Genomic DNA, 26631 nt, shown 5'->3' with positions numbered 1-26631 from the left:
AATATCCATGTGCATCAAGTTCTTCAATGTCTTCTAGAGAACAAACTCTTTGTCGAAGCTGAGAATTGTGATCTTCATGCCATATTAATCATCTTCTTGATACGCATTGTCAAGAGCAGACAGGTGAAGCCAGATGCAGAGAAGGTTCAAGCCATACTCAATTGGTCTACCCCCTCAACCAGAATGCAGTTTTCTGTGTCCAGATTCGTATGCTTCTGCATGTTGGTCAAAAAACTGCAAACTAACATGATATTTACCTAAATAATCATCTATTCACTTAAATCAATTATCTTCTCTAATCCAATTAATAACTTGAGCTAGTCAGTAAACAGTAGATATTACTGTGTAGCTGCAAGTACCTAATTCTTTCCTGACATGTATAGATTCTCTAAACTGTAAAAATTGTTTTTATAAAATTATGTTGTTTATTCTGCCCAAATTTGTAATTTTGGAATCATGTTTTTTATTTGTAATATTTTTATTTCATTTCAATACCTTAACATACCAGACTTTGCACACATTGTTGTCCGATTACATTATTTCAAACACTAAATTAGATGTTATAAGCCAACAATTGCTCAGTACTTAAGTAGCGTTATTACTAAGTACTTGTATTACTAGTTTTACTTGGATAAAAAAAAAAAAAGGTGCAGAAGTGCTACTGTTACTTTAGTAAAATGTTGGGGTACACCACCCACCTCTTCCTGTAACCCAATCTTAAATAATGTGGTAATATGTCACAGCAAAAATAAGATGAATTTATGAATACAGTGTGCCTCATCATCTATATGGAAACGTCTGTTTATTGTTAGCGAAATGCAACAAAAAGATGCCAATTAAAAGTGAAATTATAATTTCAAACATAGTGTCTCCAGGTGAGTGTTGGTACATTTGTGAATGCCCTTTATATCTATCTATATAAGTAAAGCAATCCTTACCTGTTTAGGTGTGTGAAGCAGGTCTGTAGCTGTAGTTGTTAGCTGTATAGCTTGGTAATTTCCAGGACTTGCAGTCATGCTGAGAGACAACGATGCAACTAGCTGGACTCCTAGGTCTGTTATTGTTACCTACAGAAACACATATCTAATTCAATACATATTTTACCATAATTAAAAAAAATGCTTATAAAAATGTTGGATTACCACTTTTTTTTAACATTGAATAAACAAAAACAAAACAAAATAAAACTTCTGCAGATTATACCTTGGACCATTGGTGTTATGTAGTCAGATAACATAAACAAAAAATTTTATTAATTTCAATTTCTTAGTACATTTAAGCATCTTTGGAAGGATAATTATTTAATATTCAACTCTGTGGGCAGAAAAAAAAGATACTAAGCTAAAAAAGTTATGTTAGTTAAAATAATTTGCTCATTATATCATAAACAGTGTTTTATAGCAATTGTTGTAAAAATACACAAACCAATAAATTTGTGAACATATGGTTGGTGCCTATATACCGTACAGTGGTTCCTGGGTAAAACCTTGGACCAGTCTGTCTCAGATCCAGCATCAAAGTCATGAAAAAAAGGTTTAACCAAATCAAATTACTAAACTAGTCTAAATGGTGCTGTACCTTGTCATCTAGTACTGTCACAGTCTTCTCTGCCAGGATGGAATCGGACAGAGGGGACAATACCTGTAATAAATTGTAAGATAAGCACTATTTATTTTTTTTGCAAACAAAAAACAAACAATTTGAAAGTAATAGAATAAATTTAATATAGATGTTAATTGAAATCCATTACACAGCATGATGGGTTTAAATTATGGTTTAAATTTTAGAACATAATGCATTTTTATGTAAAAATGTATTGCTTTTCCAGACTCAGAATCCTAGAATTTTAAGAACATTATGTTAATCACAAAACAGGTTTAATTGGAATACAACCGGACTCCAGGATAGGTGTTTAAATGTAGTCAAAAAAACTATAAGGAAGGTCAAATTTTGAAAACAAGGTGTGTATACAGCATATAAAAGAAAGTCCCATGGTTTTTATTCTATAATTATTTAGACAACAGAATAGTTAAATTTAATATTTTTCTAAACTCTGTAGGGTAGCTGGTTGTAAAACCTGCTTAATACTGCGATAGTGACATAAAAATAGATCCTAAGATAAGCTTCCCAAGGTTTTTTTGTCCGCAATAACCTAGTCTTAGATTAACAGGATTATCTTATCGCTGATTAATTTTCTGCATATGGATTCAAATTTGTGTTAAGAGCAATTGCTTTCAGTATATATAGCAAAAAGAGCATATGGTGAGTAATTAAATCTTGCAAACACTACCTGAAACACATAGACCCCTCAGCTGTGCTGCTGTGGGTTAGTATTCAAGTCAACTGGGCCAAAAGCAAAGCATAAAAAATGTTAAAGGCAAAGTGAGTTGATGAAAGGAGAGTAAAAGCAAGTGGTGAGCAAGAGAGGGTAACACAGAGCAGGTGTCAGAGCAGGAGAGACAATGACAAATAGGGGTGGACAGAATATAAGATAGGGCAAAGGGACGGAGCATGAAAGAGATTGGGATACAGGAGGAGAGGCAATGCAGAGGAATGACAGTGACACAGATTAGCAGCCTCGCGGTAGAGTGAACTCCTCTGCCTGGCGACATGGACAGGCAGATCTGATTGGTGTACAAAGAAAATCTCTCAGTGAACGTGCTGGAGTGTCAAATTCAATCTCACCCTCTGAGAGGTAAGATTTTTTTTTTATGATTGACATGTATGGGATTGCTCTTCAAGACTGAGAATGAGCATCTAAGAGGGAGAAGCTGTGGGAGACAGACTAAAGAAAGAAAGATGGGCAATAGAGGAAGAATTAGGGCTCAGGGAGTCTAAGCTGGAGAGGTAAAATTGAAATGTCAAACTATCAAATGGTGGCTGTCAACTCCAGCATGTAGAAAGAGGGAGTGTGGGGTAAATTCCCTTTTCTTGGCCCCAAAACGGCACACAGCTGTCTATGATTGCTCAGCTGCAGTTGTATCTACGTGTCCCAAGTTGGTCTGATGCAAAACATACACTCAGCTGTTATATTGACGGTCTCTTGTGTTTGCCCTATACTCAGTGCCAAATTAGTTGACAAACACACACACTGACCACTTATTTTCTGTAAGATCTGTCATACTTGTTTATGCATTTAAATACACATTTTTTAGAGTAGCTTTATAATATCCTGCCCTACGAACAAATTGGGATCTGTTCAGGATGTACCCCACTTTTTGACCCAAGACAAGCGCCGGCCCCCAGAGAACGGGACAGAGAAGCTGCAGAAGATGGATGGATGAAGATTTATAATATACACTGCCTAGGAGAAGAATTTTTAAACCTTTTCTCATTTTTATATTGTACATTTGACCAAGACAAATAAGTGTATATAGATGGAATTGAAGAACCTGGACCCGTTCGTCCAGTTAAATTTGCATGTTTTCTAAGCCAAAACAAGGCTTTCTTTTTGGTACACTCTATAAAGCCTCAAACTCAACACTACTTCTGACATTTTAAATTGAAAAAGCTTCCTGGATGGGAAGTGAAACATCTTCAAACTTGGAAACAAAGCCATAGATTTTTGTTTTGGAATGACTATGACCTGGATGACTGAGAATCTTCACTAGTCTATTCTGGTTAGTGTTGAGCTGTTTTGCGAAGAAGAGTTGTGTACGATTTTCCTCACAAAATGTGCAAAGCTGGTAGGGACATAACTGAAAAGACCTAGCTCTAAACACTACAAAGTGTTTTTTTTTCTTTTTAACTAACATGGGTTTTTTTTTCTTCTTCTATGCAAAAACTACTTTTTTTTTTTTTTTCCAGATACAACCTCAATCTATAATAATTTGAAATTATAACATCACAAAATGTGAAAAAAAAGTTCATAGGCTCTGAAAAATCTTATGTGGAATACTAAATTGTGCATTCATTCACTCACTGTGACTTGATGGACCATCAAACATTACAATGGACTCGTGGATTTGTGGTCCTTACTGTATAATCTCAAGTATGTTTAAATGCAGCAGAGCCTAAATGGCCCATCTCTGTATGTGGATAACTGCAAGATATCCCATCAGGATGTTAAAGCAACATGAGCAATATTTGATTGGGGCTAATTGTAAAGCAGGCAACAAGGAGAAAGGGTTGTATAAGAAAGAAATAGTATAGTGTGTTAAAATGATATCACTTTGCACTGTTGGGGAAAGTCCCAGATTCAGGCTGCTATGTGAACGTACCCTAATTCTTTTTGGACTTGGTGAAAATTTACTTTTTTTTTTCGTTAATGGATTTACTCAGTGTACAATGTACAAATACAGCATTACAAAAAGCATTAATTAAAGCAGATTGTCAACGAAAAAAAAGGAGAGCAAGAGAGAAAACAACGTATTGCGTTTAGAAAAATTAGTGTAATCTTACTCACTTGTATAGTGGTGATACCTAGATCCCGTCCCATTAAAATATGCCCATCTACAAGCCTGGCAATGCGAGGATCTTCTACCTGTTTGAGCAAGAAAGAATGAAAACTAGGAACACTATGGTACAAGGGACATAAAAGAACGCAGCCTAGAAGTAACCTTTCCTTCAAAGTATAGGCTTTTAACCTTCCTTTTTGATTAAGCTCACTATACACTAAAGCTATAGAGGTGAAGACTTTATAGGGTTGTTCCAAGATGTTTCTGTAGTTATGCTGCTGTATTATTTGGCCGCTGCATCAGGACAAAATGACCATTTTCTTCATTCTGCTACAACTTTCTACTACTGTCAAACCTGTCCTTATTAGCTGTTATTCAGGCTTTTAAATGCCCTCTATTTCTCTTTTCATGGAAGCTGCAGTACACCTGGCTTAGAATTCTGTTTAGCTTTGACATTGTCCTGAAGGGTTCATCACCTGAGTTACAGGTTCCAACAACTTATTGTTCTCCCTCTAGAGTGGTTTCAGTTGGTAACCCTCTCTCTATCTTAGAAAAGTTACAGCATACAGCAGACTGAGCTTTTACCGTAATTACTATACAGTATGTGCTTTCTTTAGTCCCATGGCCTTAAAAAAAGAGTCTCAGGGTGTCTATGCTCAGTTGTTGTTTTTTTCTCTCAAATGAAAGGGCTGAAGGAGCTATAAAAGCCATTTACTTTTCAAATTTCTTTAGCACGTAAAACACCCATAGATCAGCACTTCTGTGTAATTTTGTTAAACGCTGTCTTTTTAAACTCCCTGTCGGGCGTAATAGAATGTCTCTGAAACTCAGTCAGGTTCAGCAGGAAGTTGCTTCCTGGAAAAAGGTATTTTTCTTTTCCACTGTTGCTACATGCATGCTCGACATCAGAGATTGCCACAAAGTCAATAACTCACCCCAATGGTCTGTTCACGGTCGCTTTATACTCAATCACAAGAACTACATCGGCCGAAGGCAGTAATCCGAAACAAACTGTTGGACTTTTTGAAGCAAATGGTTTGACTTCTTTTAGTTGATCACTTAAAGAATTTGGGTGGACTGTTTAATTAGACTCTTTAATTAGACATTTTGGAATGAATGTATTTGACCAAGAATCTGTACGATTGCACTAAATGTATTTTCTCAATGTAAAGTGCCTGTAAAACTACATTCTATAAATAAATTGATTGAAATGTAATTTAATTGACTTGAGCCAGAAATGTATTCATATCCCTGCAAGATTCATATTCAAGCTAAGCCATATGTTGTTATTTTCTCCGATTAGTAGTAATTTAAAAAAGCTGGAGAAGCCGAGACCCAGCCTTAACTCTGATGAGGGTAATGGTGAAAAAAAGCCTTTTAACCTTAAATTCTTGGAACATATTCAAAAACATGATTTGTCAAAGTGTAAGCTTGCAAAAACGTTGTCAGGTATTCTCAAAAATGTTTTAAAACTACCTATTTCCACTGATTATCGAGAAAGGTATTAACATTCACAACACACACATTCAAACCTACATATATATATATATATATATATATATATATATATATATATATATATATATATATATGTGGAAGATGTATATATGGAAGATATGTGGGTTTTCTACAGTTACCTTCAACTGGTCCAATACCAAAGGAGTGATATCAGCTTGCCAGTCGGTACCCAACATGTAGACCATCTCCCCTCCAGGTTCAGAGACTTCAGCAACAAAATGAGTGAGGACTCGCACCACAGCGTACTGGTACTGAAGGGATAAAGGAGGAGGGTGTGTGAGCATAGGGTGGGAGCATCTTTTTAAGTGCAAATAATAACCTATTCAATGAACTGATATTTTAAGGAGCTGTAATCTGTTATGAAAACTACAGTATGATACATCTATCATAGGGCATAAACAACCACTATAAGGCATATCATATTTTACGTTTCACCTAAATCTCTGCATAAATGAGTTAATGGAATTGATTAAAGGCAAATAACCAAAAAAAAAAAAAAACAACAACCTATTAACTAAATTTAAAACCTCAAATTCAAATCATATTCCGTCCAAAAAAAGAACAGAACAATAAAACTTCAATCAATTGATACCTGTAGGGTGCAGCCTTTACCCTTTTTGTCATCATCTTCATCATCCTCACTGTCTCTGGTGGGTCTGTGAGAAGAGAAAAAACAAAAATAAGATTGAAAATTGAAAAGACTCAGCCCCAACTAATCCATAGCATGAACTTGTCTTGTAAGTAAATTTGTAAACAAAGACTAACTCAGTTTCGAATCCATATTTACATTTACAGATTGTACTCTTCAAGTAAAGTATATATTTGATATTATTACAGATATATTTGATGTGTTCTTACATAATGTTATTGAAAATGGGATACTTTTTATTTGCTCTTCTCCTGGTGAATGAAATTAAAAACTGGCTACATTTTTTAAAGTAACGTAAGTTAAAAGCTGAGTTCTTTTGTCAAACTATGTGCACACACAAAAACAGAAACAGAGTCAATCATAACACCTGTACGATTATAGTTATTTGAATAACATTTATATATATGAATAATTCTTTGTGTATCACCCAAAAAAGCATATTTTGAAAACCTATCACAGTTTACAGTAACCAAAGCAAAATCGGTAGCAAATCCTCCTCTAAGAGTGCTCAGGATATTCTATCAGTGGTTGGAAATTTGTAGCCCTCCCTCAAGGTTCCCATATAGATTTTCCTTTCTCAAATAGCGACAAATAAGTACACAATCTTTTGTCTCTGCCTCCCTATGTGAAATATCTAGTCAGCACATAGAGCTACTTCTGATTCTCATGACTGTCCCTGCTCCACTGTTGCTCTGGTAATATTTCATAAATTCTTATTCCATTTCCCAGGGCCCATGTCACGTGTTTGCAAGTGTGTCCCTAATAGTTCTTGTTTTTTACTCAGGTAGATGGTGGTTCTTAGATGGTGGTTAGGGGATATAGAGATGTTTGGGTGTATTGTGGGGGGACTGGCTGGGTTGTGGGGGGGTGAAACAGCTTGTACATATTGGCTGGTGGCCACCTGAGCAGAAATTGGCAAAATTGAAAAATAGGCCCAGCAGAGCAGAGTGGAATGATGGCAAGATGGGAATAAAACAAAACATATCAGTTATGGAGCACATACGTAGATACAAATGTGTATATACAAGTGTAAAAGAAAACATAAACTGCACATAGAAAAAAGAATAACCATGAAGAAGTGTGGATCTAAATAGTGACACAAGAGAGGAAAAAGTGACACGCACATGCATGCCCACACACCCACTCAAATTATGAAATAAATAAATGATAAAAAGATGCAAATTAAAGGATACAGTAAGATGATGGGACAAAGCCCATACAATCTTTTAAAGGTAGAGACCATTTTTTTATGCTGGGCACTCCCAAAAAAATGACGTTCTTGACTAACTAATTTTATAACTTAGTTAAAAAAATGACTTTCTTGACTAACTAATTTTATAACTTAGTTTAAAAAAATTACTTTCTTGACTAACTAATTTTATAACTTACCTAGCAGGATGCTTACCCCTCATGTATGTCAATTACAATCATTGTCTTCTGCATTTTTCATTGCAAATGATGCAACGGGGCAAGCAAAACTTAATATATTTAGGATCTGTTCAAGCATCCAGACTGCCGCCCTCTTATTTTGAAAAATCTTCTGGAACTTCTTTGCTCTTTCTGTGTCTAACTTCTTTTTTAAACATCTGTATTACTGTATGTGTATAATTGATTGAAAAGATAAACATGTCATTTTCATCCATGGGTCAAACTCCATATAACCTTTTAAGAAATATGACATAATTTGGACTTTGATTGGATAGTTTACATAGTTTGGATAGTTACATACAGATACATTATTTACCAATGTCTGTCTGGTCTTTATTTACCACTGTCTGACTGATTTTGGTAAAAAGTCATCTTTAATGACGATACATTTTGAAATGTTTTTTTTTTTACCTCACATTGTGGTTAAAAGCATTTTAATATCCAAGCACCCACAGTGCTTAATAATAGCAATTTTTGTACACATCTGTGTGGGATCCTTACCAATTCTTTAATTTTTTTTTTTAATACAGCTCTCTCTCTCTCTCTCTCTCTGGCAGTTTTAGTTTTGATAGAATAATGGAGAGTTAGAAAATACTAATGTTTAGCTTATCAAATATAAAGACAAAAAAATAAATAAATAATTAAAGACGTTCCAGATGTATTAGACAATTTTCCCGGAATGTAGGTTAGAAACCAGGTCACTTTTTGAATTGATAGACAAACCTACCTGCTTTTCTACTTTAAGGTAAAAGCTGCGGAGCTACAGTAAATGGTTAAATCTAAAATCATTTGATACATAAACACTGGAAGTGCCGAAGTGCAGAAACAAGAAACACGTAAGGATCAAGAACGTACAATGTGTTAGGTGAGCATGTGACAAAGATTGTTATGCTGGACAACCAATAGTTTATTATAAAAGTACATTACCCACTATATCTTTAACATTTAATAAAATATTTCATTTTGTATCAATTTCAACATCATAATAAGCAGTCTTTGCCAAGTAATGTGATACGTATATGTAAAATACTATTTCCCCAATAATTGCCTTGCTGATCAGCCCTGAACTGAAGCCTAATCTTGAGTGATATTTTGGATTTTAGCAGCTGTAGAAGAAAGCTGCACATCTGATTGCTCTGTTTATATCTATAAATTTATTGTTATTATGTTGTTTGCGCTTAGACCCACTGTTGAGACTAAGAAATGCATTAATATCAGTATAAGTAAGGCTGTTAACTCATTAATCAATCAACTTCTCAGCAATATCTAAATGCTTTAACTTACACTTAAAAAAAACACCCACATTCATCCTGTCTTTCAATCACTTAACAATCTTATCACTATTGGAATCTAATATTTTTGTTGCCCCTTTTCAAACTGGATCTTAGACTTTACTTCATTATTTTCACAATTTGCCTGGAAGTTGCTGACTTAATTCCTTGTTTACCCCCTGTGCACATCCACAATAATCACATTTCTGGTCATGCAGCATCATTGTTAAAAAAACATACACAAAAGGCTTTATTTACAGTAATAACAAATTGAGCAAAAGCAAAGCATAAAACACATAAATATCATATATTACACCAGTAGGAGTTTTAAATCCTTCAGAAAAACACTGTATACAAAAAAAGTGAGTTAATGGTGTGTAAATAAATAAAAAAGTAATGACCTGCTTAAGCCGGGCATACGCTGTACAATTTTTTTGCCCTTTTCGGGCTGATTTTCCAGTAGTGCATGAATTTTCCGATCGGGCCGAATTTCGGTCTGATTGTGCGTCATGCATAGTGTAGTGTACAGGGGGTAACGAAGGGTGATCAACCTTTCACGACTGCCTCCCGATTAGGAATGAGGTCGGGAGAAAATCAAACGTGTTTGAAATTCAGTCAGCCGTCGTTGGGAAATCGCTCAGTGCGCATACGCAAACAAGGATTCTTCTTCTTCCTCTCAGACTAAAACACAGAAGCGTGGCGGGGTGCGGGTGAAGTCGAGTTCTTTCTGTAAAATTGACAGACCCTAGTTGCCATGTTTGCTCAGCCATGTCTTTGTCCAAATAGGTTGTCGCCTTTTCTTCTTGGGGCTTTCAGCACACAAAATTGCACAAATTGCCAAGGCAGTGCATTTCTCTCTGGTGAGCTTCATATCCCCGTTCTACTCGTTTGGCTTCTGGATAGACGAGTCAGAGTAGCTCTATCTCATTGCGGAGCTGAGTCTGACGTGGTTTTTACACATACAGTGTGAGCAGGTAGATCGCGTCTACCTGAGCTGTGAACTTTAAACCCTGCGGTTACGTCGTACAGTGTGAGCTGTAGCTGCGTGCAACGATTGAAAAAAATCGTACAGTGTACGTCAGGCTTTAAGTAGCAAGTGTTTAGAAGAAGGACAAAAAAAAAAAAAAAACGGCTAAAATGTTAAACTACTTTTTCAAATATATGCTATTGATGAAATGTCTTCCTTATCTGTCGTACGGTACAATGAATGGCAATGTATATGAAAGATGCAGAGGGAATGCAAGCAGAGAAATCGCTTTTGGAGCCTGAATCAGAGTTTTTATTTTTTGAAAAGCACAGATCAAAATGCTTTCATCCTCCACAGTGGGATCTCCACCCCCTCCCATCACTCACTCCCTGAGGTCAGACAGGTAAATTACCTCTTGTTGGTGGTGATCGGCACCCTCCAGCCTTTGACCTGGCTCAGCTCGGTATCTGACACATCTATCTGCAGAGGTAGCTTTGGAACCCACACAGTGAGCAGCAGCTGAGCAGACAGGTGGAGGTAGGTAAAGTTGACTGCCAAGGACTGTCTACCTCGCATTTCCTTGCCGTTCACCAAAACCTGGTCACACCTTGAAGAAACCTTAAGCAGAGAGCAGAACAGGAGAAATGAGTTTGCCTGATGTGTGAAGCAGAATGTGTTTGAGGTCTTACAATATCTAACTGATTTAATTTAGTGAATCCAGCTGTAGAAATAGTGGCAAGACATTCACTTAATGCCTTAACGTATCTTCAAATCCATCTTTGTTCTGACAGCAAGAATAGCATTCACTACTTAACGTCGTGTTTAATTCATATTTCCCCAAAGTGAACAGGAACCAGCATTTTGGAGGTTAATCTCACACTCTTTTTTTCTTTAAAACACGGCTAATTTTCTGTAATTGAACACATTGTTATGTAAGAATAATGCATAACATAAAAGAAAAAAAAGAGAAGACTTGCTTGCTTGTTTAATCTAAAATGACACAATCACTCAAACAAGCAGTGAGTGGTGTTGTAAAAGTCTAACAAGCAAGTACACAAAATGATCTCTATGGTTAGTTGGAAATTAATATTTTGCGGTAAGAAAACCCCTAAATTTACAGTAAACAAAAAAATTATATTATTTTCCATAACTGTATATATATTTTCTTTAAATAAAAAATGTAATTTTTTGTTTTGCTTACTGTCCATTATTTTAGATAGTCCTAGAAATGTTTTTTTTATATATATGTTTTTCTATTTATTTATTTTTGTAATTATGAACCAATACTGATTCTACACATCGCCAAAAATGTCAGTTTCATGCGTTATCCGAATAGAGGTTACCATTTTATTCATCAAAGCCAAATGTATTTTTTTTATATGTGGAATAGTTTTCAATTTCAACTTTTCCTTTGTGGTCGAACAATCGACCCGGCATAAAAGGAAATGTGCCCAACCTGCTCCCGCTGGCTTTGTCTATTCAATTTCTCCTATTCTTCTCTTATTCTGACATTATTTATATCTATCTTAACATCCTTTATTTTCTTCTGCTGGACCATTTCTTTTACATTTGTCTCTGTTTTACCCTCCCCCCATCTTTGCACAGTCTCCTTCTTCATCTTCCTCTCCTTCTGAAACCTGATTTACCGCTTGTTAACATCAAAGGGATGTTTGACTGCTGGTGCCCCAAACGAATTCTTCAAATCATTTTTTTTTTTTCAGGTATAATTAAGTGTGAGAAATGCAAGGTTATAGTAGTAGTGTTTGGTTTCCAGTGAAGTTTAAGGAGGACAGAAGTCATTGTCGAGGACCATGCTGTGACTGGTCGCTATGTGTGTAATTTAGAGCATTGGTTTGGCAAATCTTCTTAGTAAAATTCGTTTCAGACGAACCAGAAAAGTTTGAAAAATAGCTCAAAATTTTTTTTCTTGAAGAGGCAGGAGGTCTTTAACTTAAGTTTAGTAAGTTCAAAAGCAAGAGTGTGGAAAGAAAAGTACATGCTCTTTATTACAGAATTAATAAGGAAATAAGAACACTAATGAAATAAGACGTTTTCATCATTTTGAGATTCATGTCTGTTCTTTTTGTGTATTCTTTTCGAAATCTAAAGCAGAAAATTTAACTAGTAGAGTAATGAAGAGTAGAGTTAGCCAGAGTAGAGTAGCCAGAAGAAAGACGTTATGACCTGTGCTGAAGAAAACGGCAACCTTTATAGCAACACTTAAAAGTATCCATTTCAATTATTTATTGGACTAAAGGAATTATTAGATGGAAAAGGCACTCATCTAAGCTTTTCTTTGGATGATTAACACAGGAATAATACTAGAATAGTAAATAAGCAGATATGTACAGTATGATTTTACGACCCATCAATCCCTTTCCTCTTGTCACAAGCAAAAGTTGATGCAATGCAAAGTCCTTAGACTTGTCTCAGTCATTCTAGAAATCTTTGCAACTATCTGAGCAACATAGAAACTAACTTAAACATTAAATGAAAAAAAAAAATGTCTATAAAATATTTCAATATGTTGGATTTTCTCATTAATTTTGGTACATTTAGCACCTAATCTCCAGACCACAAAATGAATTAACTGCACCCATCCTTCACTTAACTTTTCTTCCCATCCCTAGAATCTGCCCAGAAGTCCCAAAACTCAACCACCCACTCAACCCCATTGCCTGCAATTTCCCTAGGCCAAGTCATTTGTTTACATCTGTATTCATTTCCCTTTAAGCCAAATGATTTGTCTGAATTTAGAGTTACTGTTCACCTCCTTCTGCCAATCTTTGTGTGAAATTTTCTCTGTTAGTCTGCATCAGATATACATTTTCTAAGCATAAAGCCATTCATCCATCTCCTTCACTCTCATGTTACATTTGCAAACTTTTCTTTGTGCGCTCCTTCCATCTCTTCTCCCCCAGTCTTTTGCCACTCATATCAGTGCCTCAAGCAATCCAATCCATCTAACTTTAGGAATGCTATCATCCAATTGGGGCCCACACAGTGGATAAAGGAAGGCCCAGAGGGACAAACTAACCATCTATCTGATGGTATTAAGCCCCAAGTGTTGGTCGTTTAAGAAACCCACATAGGCCAATCGCCTCTTCACATAGTTTCATATGGCTGTAATTTAGGCACATTTTATTTTCTGACCCACACGTTCACACAGGCACAATCAAGCACTAAAGTACTGTCATTAGCCGTCTGAAGCCACATATATTATTCGCTGGCAGCTGAGATAATAGCGAGTTGATGGAGAGAGTGGTTGGCAGGTGCCTGGACACGCAAACGCTCTGAAGTTAGCATCTTATCTCTGGGCCTGTCATTTTGAATTTGTAAAAGTGCGGAGTCAAACATTCTCTAATAGCCATTTACACTCTGCTTTTCTTCACAACGAAAGTGTGTAATTAAGAGATGGGTAGTGACAGCTGAGAAGTAAGCTTAATAGCGAAACACCAAAACTCAAACAATGAAGAGGGTTATGGAGGAAATATGCAGTTCTAAACATACAGAAAGAGATTAAGTAACAGATATTATGGCGACTGAGGTTTTAACAAAACTTTTGGAGAAAAAAAGAATTTAAATAATATGAATTTAACAATGAAACTGTAATCTGTTTTGGGGTCACTTTGAGAGATATTTATTTAAATTACTCTACTGCAAAGGATTGTGCTGTTATTGCCTGTGCTTGATGTAGCCTTAAGTAAGTCATCCAAATGGCAGTAAGAAGTTACTGTATGATATCATCTTTTACTTTGTACCTTTCTGACTTTGTTTTCTCTGTCTTTGTGAGAAAGGTCTTAAGAGTTTAAAATAAAAGGAAAGTGTGGACTGGATTGAAGTTTTTTTTTCCCGAAATGTTCCAAGGCCCAATGCAAATTAGAATGGTTATTTGCATAAGGATATAAGTCAAAACTGCCCCAAATATGTCCGTTTGAAGGGTCCTATTGTGGCCTAGGCTTGAGTGTGTGGGTGTGTATGTGTGCATATATGCTTATGTTAGTGTGAGAGATACTTAAGTATCTGGATGTAATAGTTGATTTTTTTTATTGCATGTTCTAAGCTGTAATGTTGAAGTAGAACTAACTTCTTTCTACAGTTAGATAACTTTATGTCCAATTATCTTATTCAGCAGTTGTGATATATTATGTGCATACAGTTAGGCATTACAACAGAATATAGAAAAAACGTACCTAAATTGTCCTACAGTTGAGATAATCGGAACAGCAGGGAAAATCTGATCATGAATATTATACTTAAATTTGATGGGTTTATATGTTTAAAAAAAGAAAAGACTATGACTTACATAATATAGAGACTGAAGCAATAATTCAAAAATTTCTGAAAATATGTTAGAATTTGGAAGTTAAAGCTGTGCTTGAAGCTGCCAAGTCTGCCAAGAATTGTCCTCATTTTTTGAAAATTCATATTATTTATTCTCAGAGATTGAAGCCATTTTATATGGCTAATACTAAAACTGATTCCCATGGTTTTTCAAACAGCATCTCTCTCTGTTTTAGGAAATTTGCAACAATGTGTGATTATATTATCTGAGCAGAGCTATTGTTTATTTAAATCAAATATCCTTTTTATTTCTCTGTATGAAATACTTGCTGAAAACAAATTAAAGACCTGATCTTCACCTGGTTTACATGTATTACATTCAATTAAATTTCTTAGAAAATGTTCAGGCATAAAGCTCATCTAGTAAAAAGGTGCAAATCAAATTGCTTTTCTAAAATACGCACAGTAAGAACAATCAACTTAGCCTGTTACCTTCATGAGTATGCAGAACATATGCTGATGCCCCAAATTAGCAAATTACTCGGGGGATGATATGCAAATATTATTCCATTCCTCACACACAAAAAAATAAAGATTTCTGAAATCTGAAAGTGATTGCAAATATTTTTTGCATTTACGTATATTTCCTCTATGGCAGAGTTCTTCAATTCTAGTCCCTGAGGGGTAATATCCTTTGCTTCAGCAACACCTGGGTTATATAATCAGTTCATTAGCAGGAATCTGAAGAACTTTACTCCATCCCAAGGACGTAATTCAGCCATTTGGCTTATATGACAGAAGCAGGACATCAGCCCTTGAGGCTTGGAACTGAAGAGGCTTGTTTTACAGGTTTTGAGGAAAGTATCATTGTGTAGTATTAGATATTTTCTTGGAATTTAAACTTAACCTTAGTCAAACCTTAATGCAGAATCCTACAGTTATAAATGGGACGCAAAGACTTAAAAAATGTAAAAATGTTGAGATGGTATTACACTAAAATTTTCCAGAGATGAAGACAACAATACAATCTTCATTTTTGGAACTTGGCCCAACCTTAAAGATGATCAAAAGAGCTACGCAATTAAAACTCTCATAATAATAAAGGAGTATTTTTTTAAACTAAGGAAAACAATCTAAGAACTTGATTAGAAAATGAATTTTGTAATGCTTTTAACTTACTGAGGGACGGCTTAAAAACTGAAAAGGTGCAAAAGACTGATTAAAACCTACTGAACTAACTGCAATATGACTGCTTGAAAAAAAAAAAGTGAAACAATATTTGAGCATCTGTTAAAACAATTGCATGTTGAAATATAAAAGTAAACCTATAAATTATCTACAGGGTAAATCTTTAAAACTTTAAAACCTGCCGATAATATCACTAAAACTGCTTCAAAGGTAACCTCATTGTTAGAGTAATAATATGCATCTCGGGGGCTCAGTTCAACCAAGGACAAATTAGTGTGAACCTGTAAGTGGGCTCTGTCCAGCCTATTTGTTCAACAGAACACTAATCAGGTTTTTGATTACCTGCTTGTACCATGTCAGCTTTTGCCCTCTCAATTTTACACTACATGGTTTCATAACATTTAGTGAGGGAAGCTTAAGTGGATGTAAACATTAGGGGCGTAGTATGAAAACGAACAGATGTCTGACCTCTGTAAAGGCAGTTCCACTGCTTGGCCTTTCCCGTGGTAATAACCCTGCAGCAGATGCCAAACACTGGCTGCTAACAAGAATAAAGTGTGATACGCATATATGGTGCAGCTGATTAAGGCAATGCAGTTTTTCTTTCTACTCTTTGCTTCTTTTTTCTATATTTTCAAAATCAAATTTAAGGTTTAAATATAAGGAAAAAAATATAACAAATTTTAAGTGAAGCTTAATGAATAGATGAAATACAGAATAAAATAGAATTTGACTATTCTCTTCCCTGTGCATCTATTAAGGATATATCTGCCTGGGAGTTAATATATACCGGTATATATATATATATATATATATATATATATATATATATATATATATATATATAAACATGTGTTAGCTTATTGATATCAGCCTTAAACTAAACTATTTAAGAGGTCAATGATTTTTTTTTACTTAACCCAAAGGAGAAAAGAGAAATCTATGTAATAGCATTTAACATTTAAATGAAAAAAAAAAAAAAAAAAAACATAAGGGAAGTGAATTTTAGAGGACAACAGTTTTTTTTTTCTTTATAACAGTTTTATCACAATGTTTCAATTGAATTTGTGATTTATTGTTTGGCAGAAGATGGAATTAATATAATGAGTATTTTTACTACACAGGTTACCTATACCTATAATACCTATACATAAAACATGGATGAACTTCATGGAAGTTTACAGTAGAGGTTAAGAGGATAGATTTAATTGCTCACAGAAATACATAAAAAAAAATGGAAAAGGAAAAACAGTTCATGCCAAGGCTAGCACAGACAGCTTGGTACTGAGTCAACAGCCAGACCATTAAGGCAACTTGAACCTTTATTTTGCCATTTGTATGGTGAAATAGAGTTTCACTGCTTTGGATTTTTTCCAAAAAATAGTCTATTAATGTCTTCAGATTAAATTAAATTAATAATTGCTACTTTAAACAACTGTGATGCATTAATTCCCATGACAAATAACATCACTGTGTCCCAACAAACAGATAAATGGGGTTTTTGACTGTGGCTAGTGTTATATTTAACACTATTAAATTAGTTTTAGTGTTATTTAAGATAATAAAGTAAAAAACCTCAGTGTTATTTTTGATCTATGATAATGGGCTGGTGATTGAATGCATAACATAAAATTAAGAATCCCAGCAAACAAAAATGATTGTAATTGAGTACAAATATGTATTCCCCCTTCTGGCCCTCAAAAGAGATACGCAGCAAATAAATTAAATAATGTAAAACAAACTAAAGCAGTGGACTGCAAAGATTTGCTACATGTGAAAATGTCTGCAATATATTTCTTCTAGATTATCTTTTTATTTTGAATAAAGCAAAAATTTAATTTCTGTATATGCACATACATTAGTTTATAGAAGGGGAAAAGCTTTATCAGCACCAATGGAAATTATTTTACACTGCTTAAGTATATTTCAATGAGGCATGTTATATTAAAAAGGACATACAAGTGCAAACTCAGCTTTCACTTCCCTTTCTTAATGTCAGTAGACACCTAATATATACTTTGGCACCAACCCCAAAACACATTGTTGTCACGTATAAGAGCACTGAAATAGGCTGGAGATGTACAACCAATGTTAAGGTTGGATTTTCTTATTTGAAGGTTTTTAAAATGAAAATAATAATACAAAAACACAAATATGGAGAAACTTTTAGCAAATTATTATAAAGGCCCCTCATGTTTAACATGTACAGTGTAGATATGTGTTTGATAAATATGCACATTGAATAAGACTTAGACATTTTTCTTGCCAAATCTTCCAACTATATCATGTCCATTCACAGTATTTAACATCAGAGCATTTCCTTCTGACACACAGCTATTCTAAAAGGTATGGCAGTAGATTTTTTTCAAACATTAAACTCCCTACAACATTTGTTAAGCTAAATCAGCTACAGTATGATATTTGTAGTGCTTTGTTTTCAACCATAAAATAATTTGTCTTAAGGAAATAATTTGATCAGTTGATACTACAATTGAGCCAATGGCATATAGAGAATTCAGTAAACCAAGTTAATAAAGAATTTTAATTCATTAATAAAAAGGATTATACAATTATATTGCGCCTAAGTGAAATGTATTTGACTTATTTCGACTGGTACTTAGAAATCTCCAATGTCATTGCAACAAGTAACCTAAAGTTTTAGGCAAAACAAGTTAGTTTAGCCACTTTAACGTGTAAAAAGAAAAAAAAAAGTGTTTTCGTTATCTGTGGATATGATCGCACTCTTTTTCACATCATTCACAAGCACACTAACTTTGATCACACACACATTTAAAGATCACCCAGCAGGCACACCCATGGGGTATGATCGGTAACTGACTCATGTGGAGACTCCTTTAATAATGTCATTAATAAATAAATTAGACTAAGAGAGAGAAAAAAGGAATGGAAATGGGAAGGTGTGAAACTGCATTCTGAATGTGTGTGTGTGTGTGCTCCTGTTTGGGCATCAGAGTAAGGACAGAGTTAGGTTTAGGAGTAAGGTGTGAATTGTGTTTATCTTAAAGGTATAGAGGACAATCTTTTATTTCCAGGTGGATCATCTAAATAAGTGGTCCTCCTACAAGTCAATCATTTAGGTGATATGTTTCATTAAGGTCGTCCTACATGCTCATCATGTAAGCTATCTTTTCCTGCGCATGCTCACTTTCAGGCGTATATGTGTGGTGAGCTAAGGATGCAGACAGTCATTGAAGCTCACCTTTTTCACCATGGTTTTTGGAAAATGGCCGAGGGTCGTAAGAGAAAAACTGTCTTTGAAGTGTATGAGAAGAAAAGAAAGGAATCCAGGGAATCCCGGAATGCTTTGCACAGAGAGCTCTCCTTGCAAAGTATCGTGGGATTTGCTGTCACAGTGTTCCACTGTCACCATAGGCTGTCGCTAATCGACAGCGGGGACTAATAACTAATAATAAAGATAGCACAGGCGCAGTGGAGGAGGAGTTACGTGACCAGTGGGGAGCAAAAAGCAGTGATCATCAGTCGAAACGGGAAGTTAACTGAGTTCGCTTGAATTAGCTATGAGAATAGCAAATATTAAATAGAGCGTGAATGAGGAGAAATAGGCTGGTGCATGATCTCATAGGCGTTTAATAGGCATTCCCTCTCGGGAGCGGGTACAGGCTTGTGCATATTAATTGTTTTTTTTTTATTGAGACTGTGTGTCTTTAAAAAAAAATGGAGAAAATCTTCCACAATACCTTTAAGGTTAGGGTTATGTTTGCAGTGTTAATGCTTAGGTTTAGAGTTGTTTTCAGGGATAAGGCATAGAAAGATTGGAAAATGACTGAAATCAATAGGAATAGGAAATCATAGAAATTAATGATAGTCAACACATCGTTCTCCCTACAAATAGCAAACAAAAGATTGTGTGTTGGTGGGGGGGGGGTGTATGTGAATATCAGAGAGTTGCTTCCTGATTAGGACAAAAAAATGAACTTATTAAGAATCAATATACATTTTATTTAATAAGGCAGCTGTAGAGTGTAAAACATATCTATATAATCCCACACGGTGTGATTGCACATATGTACACCCTTTCTCATTAACAAAAATTATCGGGTTAAAATTATACTAACTATAAAGAAAATAGGATTTTCGGTATTTATTCTATTTTCACATTTATAATCAAGTTTTAGACAACATTCTCAACTTTTCAATTCTCCATTTTTCTGTTACGATGTCCCTTTGACTTTCATGCTTTCATATAAATTTCATCTTCACGTTGTGACCGTCCACCTGCAGGCTCAGTTCTGTTTGTCGTTAAAGTTTATTATTTTTGCAGTTTTGAGCAGGTCATGGTGTGGAAATTAACTTAGTGTGACAGTTCTTACATGCAGTAAAACTGCAGTTTAAGAAAATGCAATGTCAGAGTTTAAAGAAACAAAGCAGACATCAATCAATTTGATGCTGGTTTCTGAAGGTTATACACATATTCCCGTCAACAGAGGTGGAAGTGCATATCAGTGTTAAAACATGAGGAAGGACAATTTTTAGAGAGGTGAGGCGATTTTCTGTTACTGCACCTGAATACAAAAGAGCCTGAAGTAGATTGGTGTTCTTCATTTCAGCTTTGTTTTATTGCAGTAATATCTATTTTTCTATGCATCTCTATCTAAAATATATGTAAATGTCTTTAACTGCAATTTTGAATTTTTCCGTTAAGGATTTAGTAAAACAATGTACATGTAAAATAAAAAAAGCTAAATATATAATTTTTGGATTGCAGGCTATAGGGCTATATTGACGTAATTTAGTAATTCTTAAACCTGCTCCACAATTACTAAACCCTGCATGTTTTAGATGCTTAGATTATTTAGATTCAGCACAACTGATTGAAATGATTGCATTACCTCATCAACAGCCTTCAAATGCTGAAGAACCCTTTTAATTGTTCCTTCATATAAGTCGGGTATGTGGCAGTGAGGAGAAATAAAAAACATGCAGGGTAGTGGTACTTGTGGACTAGGATGGAGAACCACTGCTGCTCACGAATCAGGGTTTGGTAAATACCATATCATCTTTTCTAGCCATTGTTGTATTCCTGCTATTGTGAATAATTTAAGAAATTATTTTCATTTACTCATTTTCTATTCAACCAGTATTGGTATTTGTTGCTAAATTGCCCTTAGAATGTCTGTCTGGGTGTGCCCTATCTTTATCTAAAAACTGGTGGAAATAGGCAACAAAGCCCTTGACACTGATGGAGAAGCAGTCAAAGATGGATTCATGTTAAGCACATTATTATATAAAAGAGGTTTTGAGAGTAATAATTATTAATATGCTAATTTTATTAATGAGGTAGTTTCTGTAATGAAATATTAATTTCTAAAGTACCTAACTGTTTAGAATCCCTCTGTGTGAGTATTGAGTGTGAATTGTTTCAATTGGCAGCCCTCAAGTAAGTGCTGCTAATTAAATTCTACATAAACCATTTTGGTTTAATAAAATGCTGTAGAAATTGTGTGGATTCATAACCATGACAAGGAAATGTTTCCTTAAACTGAAACCTATTCATGATGCATGGTTATCCATCTAAATTCACCTGTCCGTTTTTATTTTCTCTTGTACTCATATCTATCTACCTGTCCTCCCTTCTCCTCTCCTCATTGATCAATTTGTCATCTTCTCACCACCTCATCCCATCTTCCCTCCTTTCACCTCTCCGGCTTTCCGTGAGGTCAGGATAATGGTACTAATTTGTGTGGATGTGTGCGCTCGTCCCCTATCTGTCCCCTACTTGCAGCGACACTGCTGACCTGCACATACTGCTGTGTCAACAACAACTGCTCATACGCAAATCAGAGATGACAAAACCTCAAGGGGCCTTAACAAGACAGTTTACACTTACAGAGAATTTGACAAGAGGGAAGTTGATATCCATGTTGTACTTTGCAGTAGCTTATGTTGCTGTCAGGGATAAATGTGCTAACTGAGCAAGTAGAGGTTCAGGAGTGAAATCAGTGCCAATATACTACAGAGCAGGGAAAGGTTTAGCCAGACGTTTTCATATGTTCATTAGTGAGGGAGGGAGGCTGGACTTCTCACCCCACCAACATTTATCTACCGTGAGTAATGAAATAAAAGGTTAGTTGATGGAAAGCGATGTGAAACTAAATGAAAATCTCATCTCCTTGATATTGATTACAACTTGTGAATCCAAAAGCAGGGACCGCTTTTTACCCTCAAGGAGATATTTTCTTCTAACAAGATAAAAAATAAAGTCTTGTGAATAAAAATGCAGCTGTAACAGTTTTAATTGATTTGTATTGGAATCATGATTTTTTTGCTTTTCACATAAGTAAAAAATTAATAAAACAGTTTAATAGGTTTCAATAGAGTTGGAGATCATTTTGTTGGGGTAGTGTATTCTGTAGTATTGTGGTTCTGTGTTTATTTTTAAGTCAAAAGACCAATGTGCTGTGTCCCATTTCAGCTGCTACCAGCGATTTCACTGCAATTTAATTGTTACATTCAGAGGCATTGTTCTCTCAAACATTAGCAGCATTCATTTGTTTTTATGAAAACATAAAATCAGATGAGTGAAAATTTAGGCTCTTGTTTTATTTGTAGGAGTGAAACAATGAAAACAAGGATTAAGTTACAGTCTTTACGAGTTACAGTGTTTCTGATATACATACTATATGACATATATATACATGACATATAAATCTATTCTGGTTAAGCTGCTTTAACCAGGTTTTTCAACTCACCTGATTTTGACTGCACTGGTCACAACTTCCATTAATTTGTAACTTACTGGATTTCTATCTGATACTTACTATCTCACATTGTGCTCAGATCTATTCAGCTTCCACCTGTCTCTTGCCCTTGCCCTATTTTTTTAAAAATAGTTTTCTTCTCTTCACTCTTGCTGTTATAATAATGCACCTTAAAGCAACTTTAAAGTCTAATAACTGGGTTACATTCTTAAGGCAGCTTGTAAACAATTACACAAATGTATTTTACTTTTTGAATTTACTATTTTTGATCTGCCACCAACTTGAGTTTGCAAAAAAGAAAAAGAAAATTACACCAGTTTTCTTATCCCTCTAATGGAAGTACTTAAATAAAATTCCTTATTTATTTCCCTTAAAAAAGGGAGGAAATAAATCTGCTATCAGGGTACCAGTTAGCATTTCCTCTTTTAGAAGTCCCCCAAGATTTATATTTCTATATAACTTTGGCTGCCCTGTTGCTACTTTTCCAAATTGCTCAGCTGCAAATTTTTAAAGTGGAAGTTCAAATAATCTTTTCATCAAGTCTTTAATATGAGAAAAAATATCAGAGGTAAAATCATACCATAGCTCTCTGAGCTTCTCCACCATATTTATTATCATAAGAAAGTGTTACTCCTCTACGCCTGCTCTTCTAAACCTCATGAGACGTATCTGAGTTTCTCATCTCAGCTTCATTTAGTTACTATTTTAGAAAACTAACAAAAATCAAGTGAGACGTTAAAATTACAGGAGTCATAGTTGAGATTTAAATGACATCCCTTGTCAAACTTGAATTTCCACATTCACTACCATTCAGCTACACACTCACTCACACACCATCATGGCAAGCCACATTGCAACCACAGCTGCCATAGAGCTCACTGACAGAAGCAAAGCTGTCGTATACAGGCCCTCTGATCACCATCAGTTCTCTTCACATGCAGTTTAAGTCACTTGCCCAAGAGCACAAGGACATGGAAAGCCAGAGCTGGGGCTTCAACCCAGAACCAGGGCAAACTCCAGCATCCAACACCACTGTCGCCCAACCGAGCAATAGTGAAAAAATAAATGGCATATGTAAATCAAGAGTGTCTCCACTTTGGTGATCAAAATTCATCCAAAAGATGGACATATATCTTTGTAGCCAGGAATAAAGGATGTATTTACTTTTTTTTATGAGAGGAAAAATATTCAAATCATATAATCTTTTATGGGCATGCCTAAATATTTTATTTATTCTTCTCACTTGAATCCCATATAAAGTGCCCTATTGATAATCATGTATTGACATTAACTCACATTTTAATAAATTTAAGTAAAACCCAGAGGCATCTTTTTTTTATAACTAAAGTGTTCTGTTTTTTTTTTTTCTATCTTTCAGAAAAATAGGAGTAACATCAGCGAGCTGAGTTATTACTGTATCAGATGATAGCAAAATACATTCAAGGCTCAATATTTTGGCTATTAAAAAGAAAAGCAGTCATAAAAAATAATGGAGAGCAGAGGCAACCCAGTCAGATTCCCCATGGCTCTTCTAATCTGCTTGTTCCTTTAAAGAAAGAGGGACTAAACTATTAATATCCTGTTACATTAAATACATCACTTTCATTAACGTTTTACCAAAGCGAAAATGCTCTAAGGATTAAATTATAAAGGGATGCTGTATAGAGTCAAAAGCTTTGTAGAAACTTAAAATAAAACAAAGCCTTTATCTTCAATAAATGAATTATAGTCTATTAAGTCAAGAACCAACTGGTTATTGTTGTGTATAGAATTATCCTTAATGAATTCTACTATATTTTCCTGAACTGTCTCAAATCAGTTTTTTTAGTCGATTGGAAAAGATAAAGGTGAATAATTTATAATCCACATTCAATAAAGTTATTGGGCTCAGATAATCGACATATCTTTTGTCTTTTCCAGGTTTTTGGTAATAATGCAATGAGTCCTTGTTTCATAGTTGGCATAAAATAATCTTTTTCAATACATTATTTTAATGCTTTGGTAATAATTATATTATGTATTCCCAGATCTTGACCAGGAGATTTACCTGACAGTTATTTTACCGAAACATCTAATTCATCTAACTGTATTTTAGTGTTGCATAGCGTTTTGATTGTGAAATCAATTCTATGAATCTTGTGTTTAATGCTTTCAAAAAAAGGATATGGAGGCTGTGATGAGAGTAAACCGAGTTCACAGAGAGAAATCTCTGATTTCTCTGCTTGGGATCACAAATGGACACAAGTTTTGAGAAACTCTGAGAATGTTCATCCTTTTGCTCCAGGAAGAAAAAAAAAAGAGGCACAGGAGAAATAAAGCTCAGTCTGCTTTTGTGTCACACATATCCCATAGTTGTATAGGAGAAGTACATTAAACATTTTGGACATCTCATTTCAGTTTTTCCTTTCCTCTGGGTGTTTTCAACTAGATAGCGACTTTGTCTCCAATTTAAAATCTATGCAAAATAATGTGTTAGTAACTAAATATTACATATTTTTTAAATAATTTTATCGATAATACATGTTTTTGTTGCCACATGCAGAAAAATGTCATTTTAAGGTGAAACAAGAATTGACCAGGACAAATGTTGTGGTTTTAACATTTCTAAACAATTTTTTTTCTACGTTTTTACTTTTTATTTTGATGAAACTGGCATTGAAGGAATGGGGGGAAAAAATCTGAGATTTTAAAAATATAAAAAAATAGAAAAGCATTGGTCAAGAACACAACATGCCAAAATATTCGAAGAAACCATTCCGAACACATAAGATCCCCTTAGTTACGACAAATATGAAATGGGATATTCCTCATTGATTTACACAATACCCTTTACTTGCATTAACCTCGCCAGGGATGTCTGGAAATACCAGCTCAGTAAAAGTAAACCTGCTGTCAGCAGCCAGAGTGCCTTTTGCTACACATGAAAAAAAAGAAACTGCTGACAACATGTGCAGACTAAGAAATCAGGTTCCAGGTAGTCTGAATGAGTTAGACAAGCTTCCCGCTCAAGTGCAGTCACAGGTGGAGCTAAAGTAAAGTCACAGAAATCCTGTAATGGTGTTGGAGATCATGGTCCCTATAGACAGAATAAAAATGAATTACATGAGCATTTCCTGTGGAATTGCAGGTAAAAATTTATAAAAGTTGAGGAGGAAAACAAATTTAAACTTTTTCATGAGTTGCTGTCCTATATTTAAGTCTTTGCAGTGTTTCATAATTCAAAGGGTAGATAAAGGTAAAGATTTGCAAGTTTGCATTTTTAAGAGCATTTTTAGAATTTTGTTTCATCACTACTTTTAATACTTTACTACTGCAAGCATGCTTGATGTGAGGCATTGCCTTCAAGTCAATTAGTCGATGCAATCAGCTAATTTCCTTAGAAAACTTTGAACAGATCTGAATATGATCTGGTTGAATTGTCTCTGTAAAGTGCCTTGAGATGGCACGTTTTGTGAATTGGTGCTAAATAAATAAACTGAACTGAAGTACTCTTCCTTCAGTCAAACATTGATTTGTGTCACTGTGTGCATGTGTTTGTGAGTGTTTTGTGTGGAAAAAACAAGAGACACAATGGCAGATACGAAAGAGACAATTTTCAAACCATTTTCACTATAGAAATAGGCGCTATGTAGATATAACTAATAGGCAGAATCATATTCTGCATAATATGTTATTGACAGATTAAATACTGCTATTCATGTTTTTATCATGCAGTATTTAATTGTAACTTTGTTTCGTTTCATCTGCACTTGAAGAAAATAACAGCTTACTGATGTATAACATCCAGACAATCCACTTACAACCAGAAAGCAGATATTACATTTCCAACATAAGACTACCTTCCATTTTCCCCAAGCTGTTATTGATTATTTCTTAAATGCTACTACTACTGTTGGCTTGTACCAGGAAATTGGCATCATATTGAAACTGTCACAGCTAGGGTGCATTTCATTTTAGGCCCTGAGGACATATGGAAGAATCAGTTTGCAGCTGCAGGTATTCGCTGATTGCTGTGATGGTGTAAAATATAGTTCTACTTCATCAATTAGCAAAGTAGTTTGAAAACTGGTGCAGGTATCAATGTTGTACTTACATTAGGGATATTTACAAGAGGTGCAAAAAAAAAAAAAAAAAAAAAATATATATATATATATATATATATATATATATATATATATATATATATATA

The 26631-nt window shown here is 34.8% G+C and overlaps 1 protein-coding gene across 2 annotated transcripts in view; it reads right to left on the bottom strand.

Annotated features, from left to right (window-relative positions):
• The window catches only part of LOC107085319 (transmembrane protein 132B-like), a 333447-nt gene that overhangs the window by 5691 nt on the left and 301125 nt on the right, over window positions 1–26631 (bottom strand). For both annotated transcript variants that reach the window (XM_015375581.1, XM_015375583.1), the window contains exons 7-12: window positions 10643–10848; window positions 6508–6571; window positions 6035–6166; window positions 4406–4483; window positions 1579–1641; window positions 939–1067 (exon numbers count right to left, since the gene is read on the bottom strand). In XM_015375581.1, the coding sequence (XP_015231067.1) occupies window positions 939–1067; window positions 1579–1641; window positions 4406–4483; window positions 6035–6166; window positions 6508–6571; window positions 10643–10848 (672 nt within the window). The remainder of the gene's footprint in view (window positions 1–938; window positions 1068–1578; window positions 1642–4405; window positions 4484–6034; window positions 6167–6507; window positions 6572–10642; window positions 10849–26631) is intronic.

Source organism: Cyprinodon variegatus, unplaced genomic scaffold (genome assembly GCF_000732505.1).
Source record: "Cyprinodon variegatus isolate N-32 unplaced genomic scaffold, C_variegatus-1.0 Scaffold121, whole genome shotgun sequence".
Classification (NCBI taxonomy): Eukaryota; Metazoa; Chordata; class Actinopteri; order Cyprinodontiformes; family Cyprinodontidae; genus Cyprinodon; species Cyprinodon variegatus.
The sequence above is the reverse complement of the archived record's forward strand: the minus strand, read 5'-3'. Positions and strand labels throughout refer to the sequence as shown.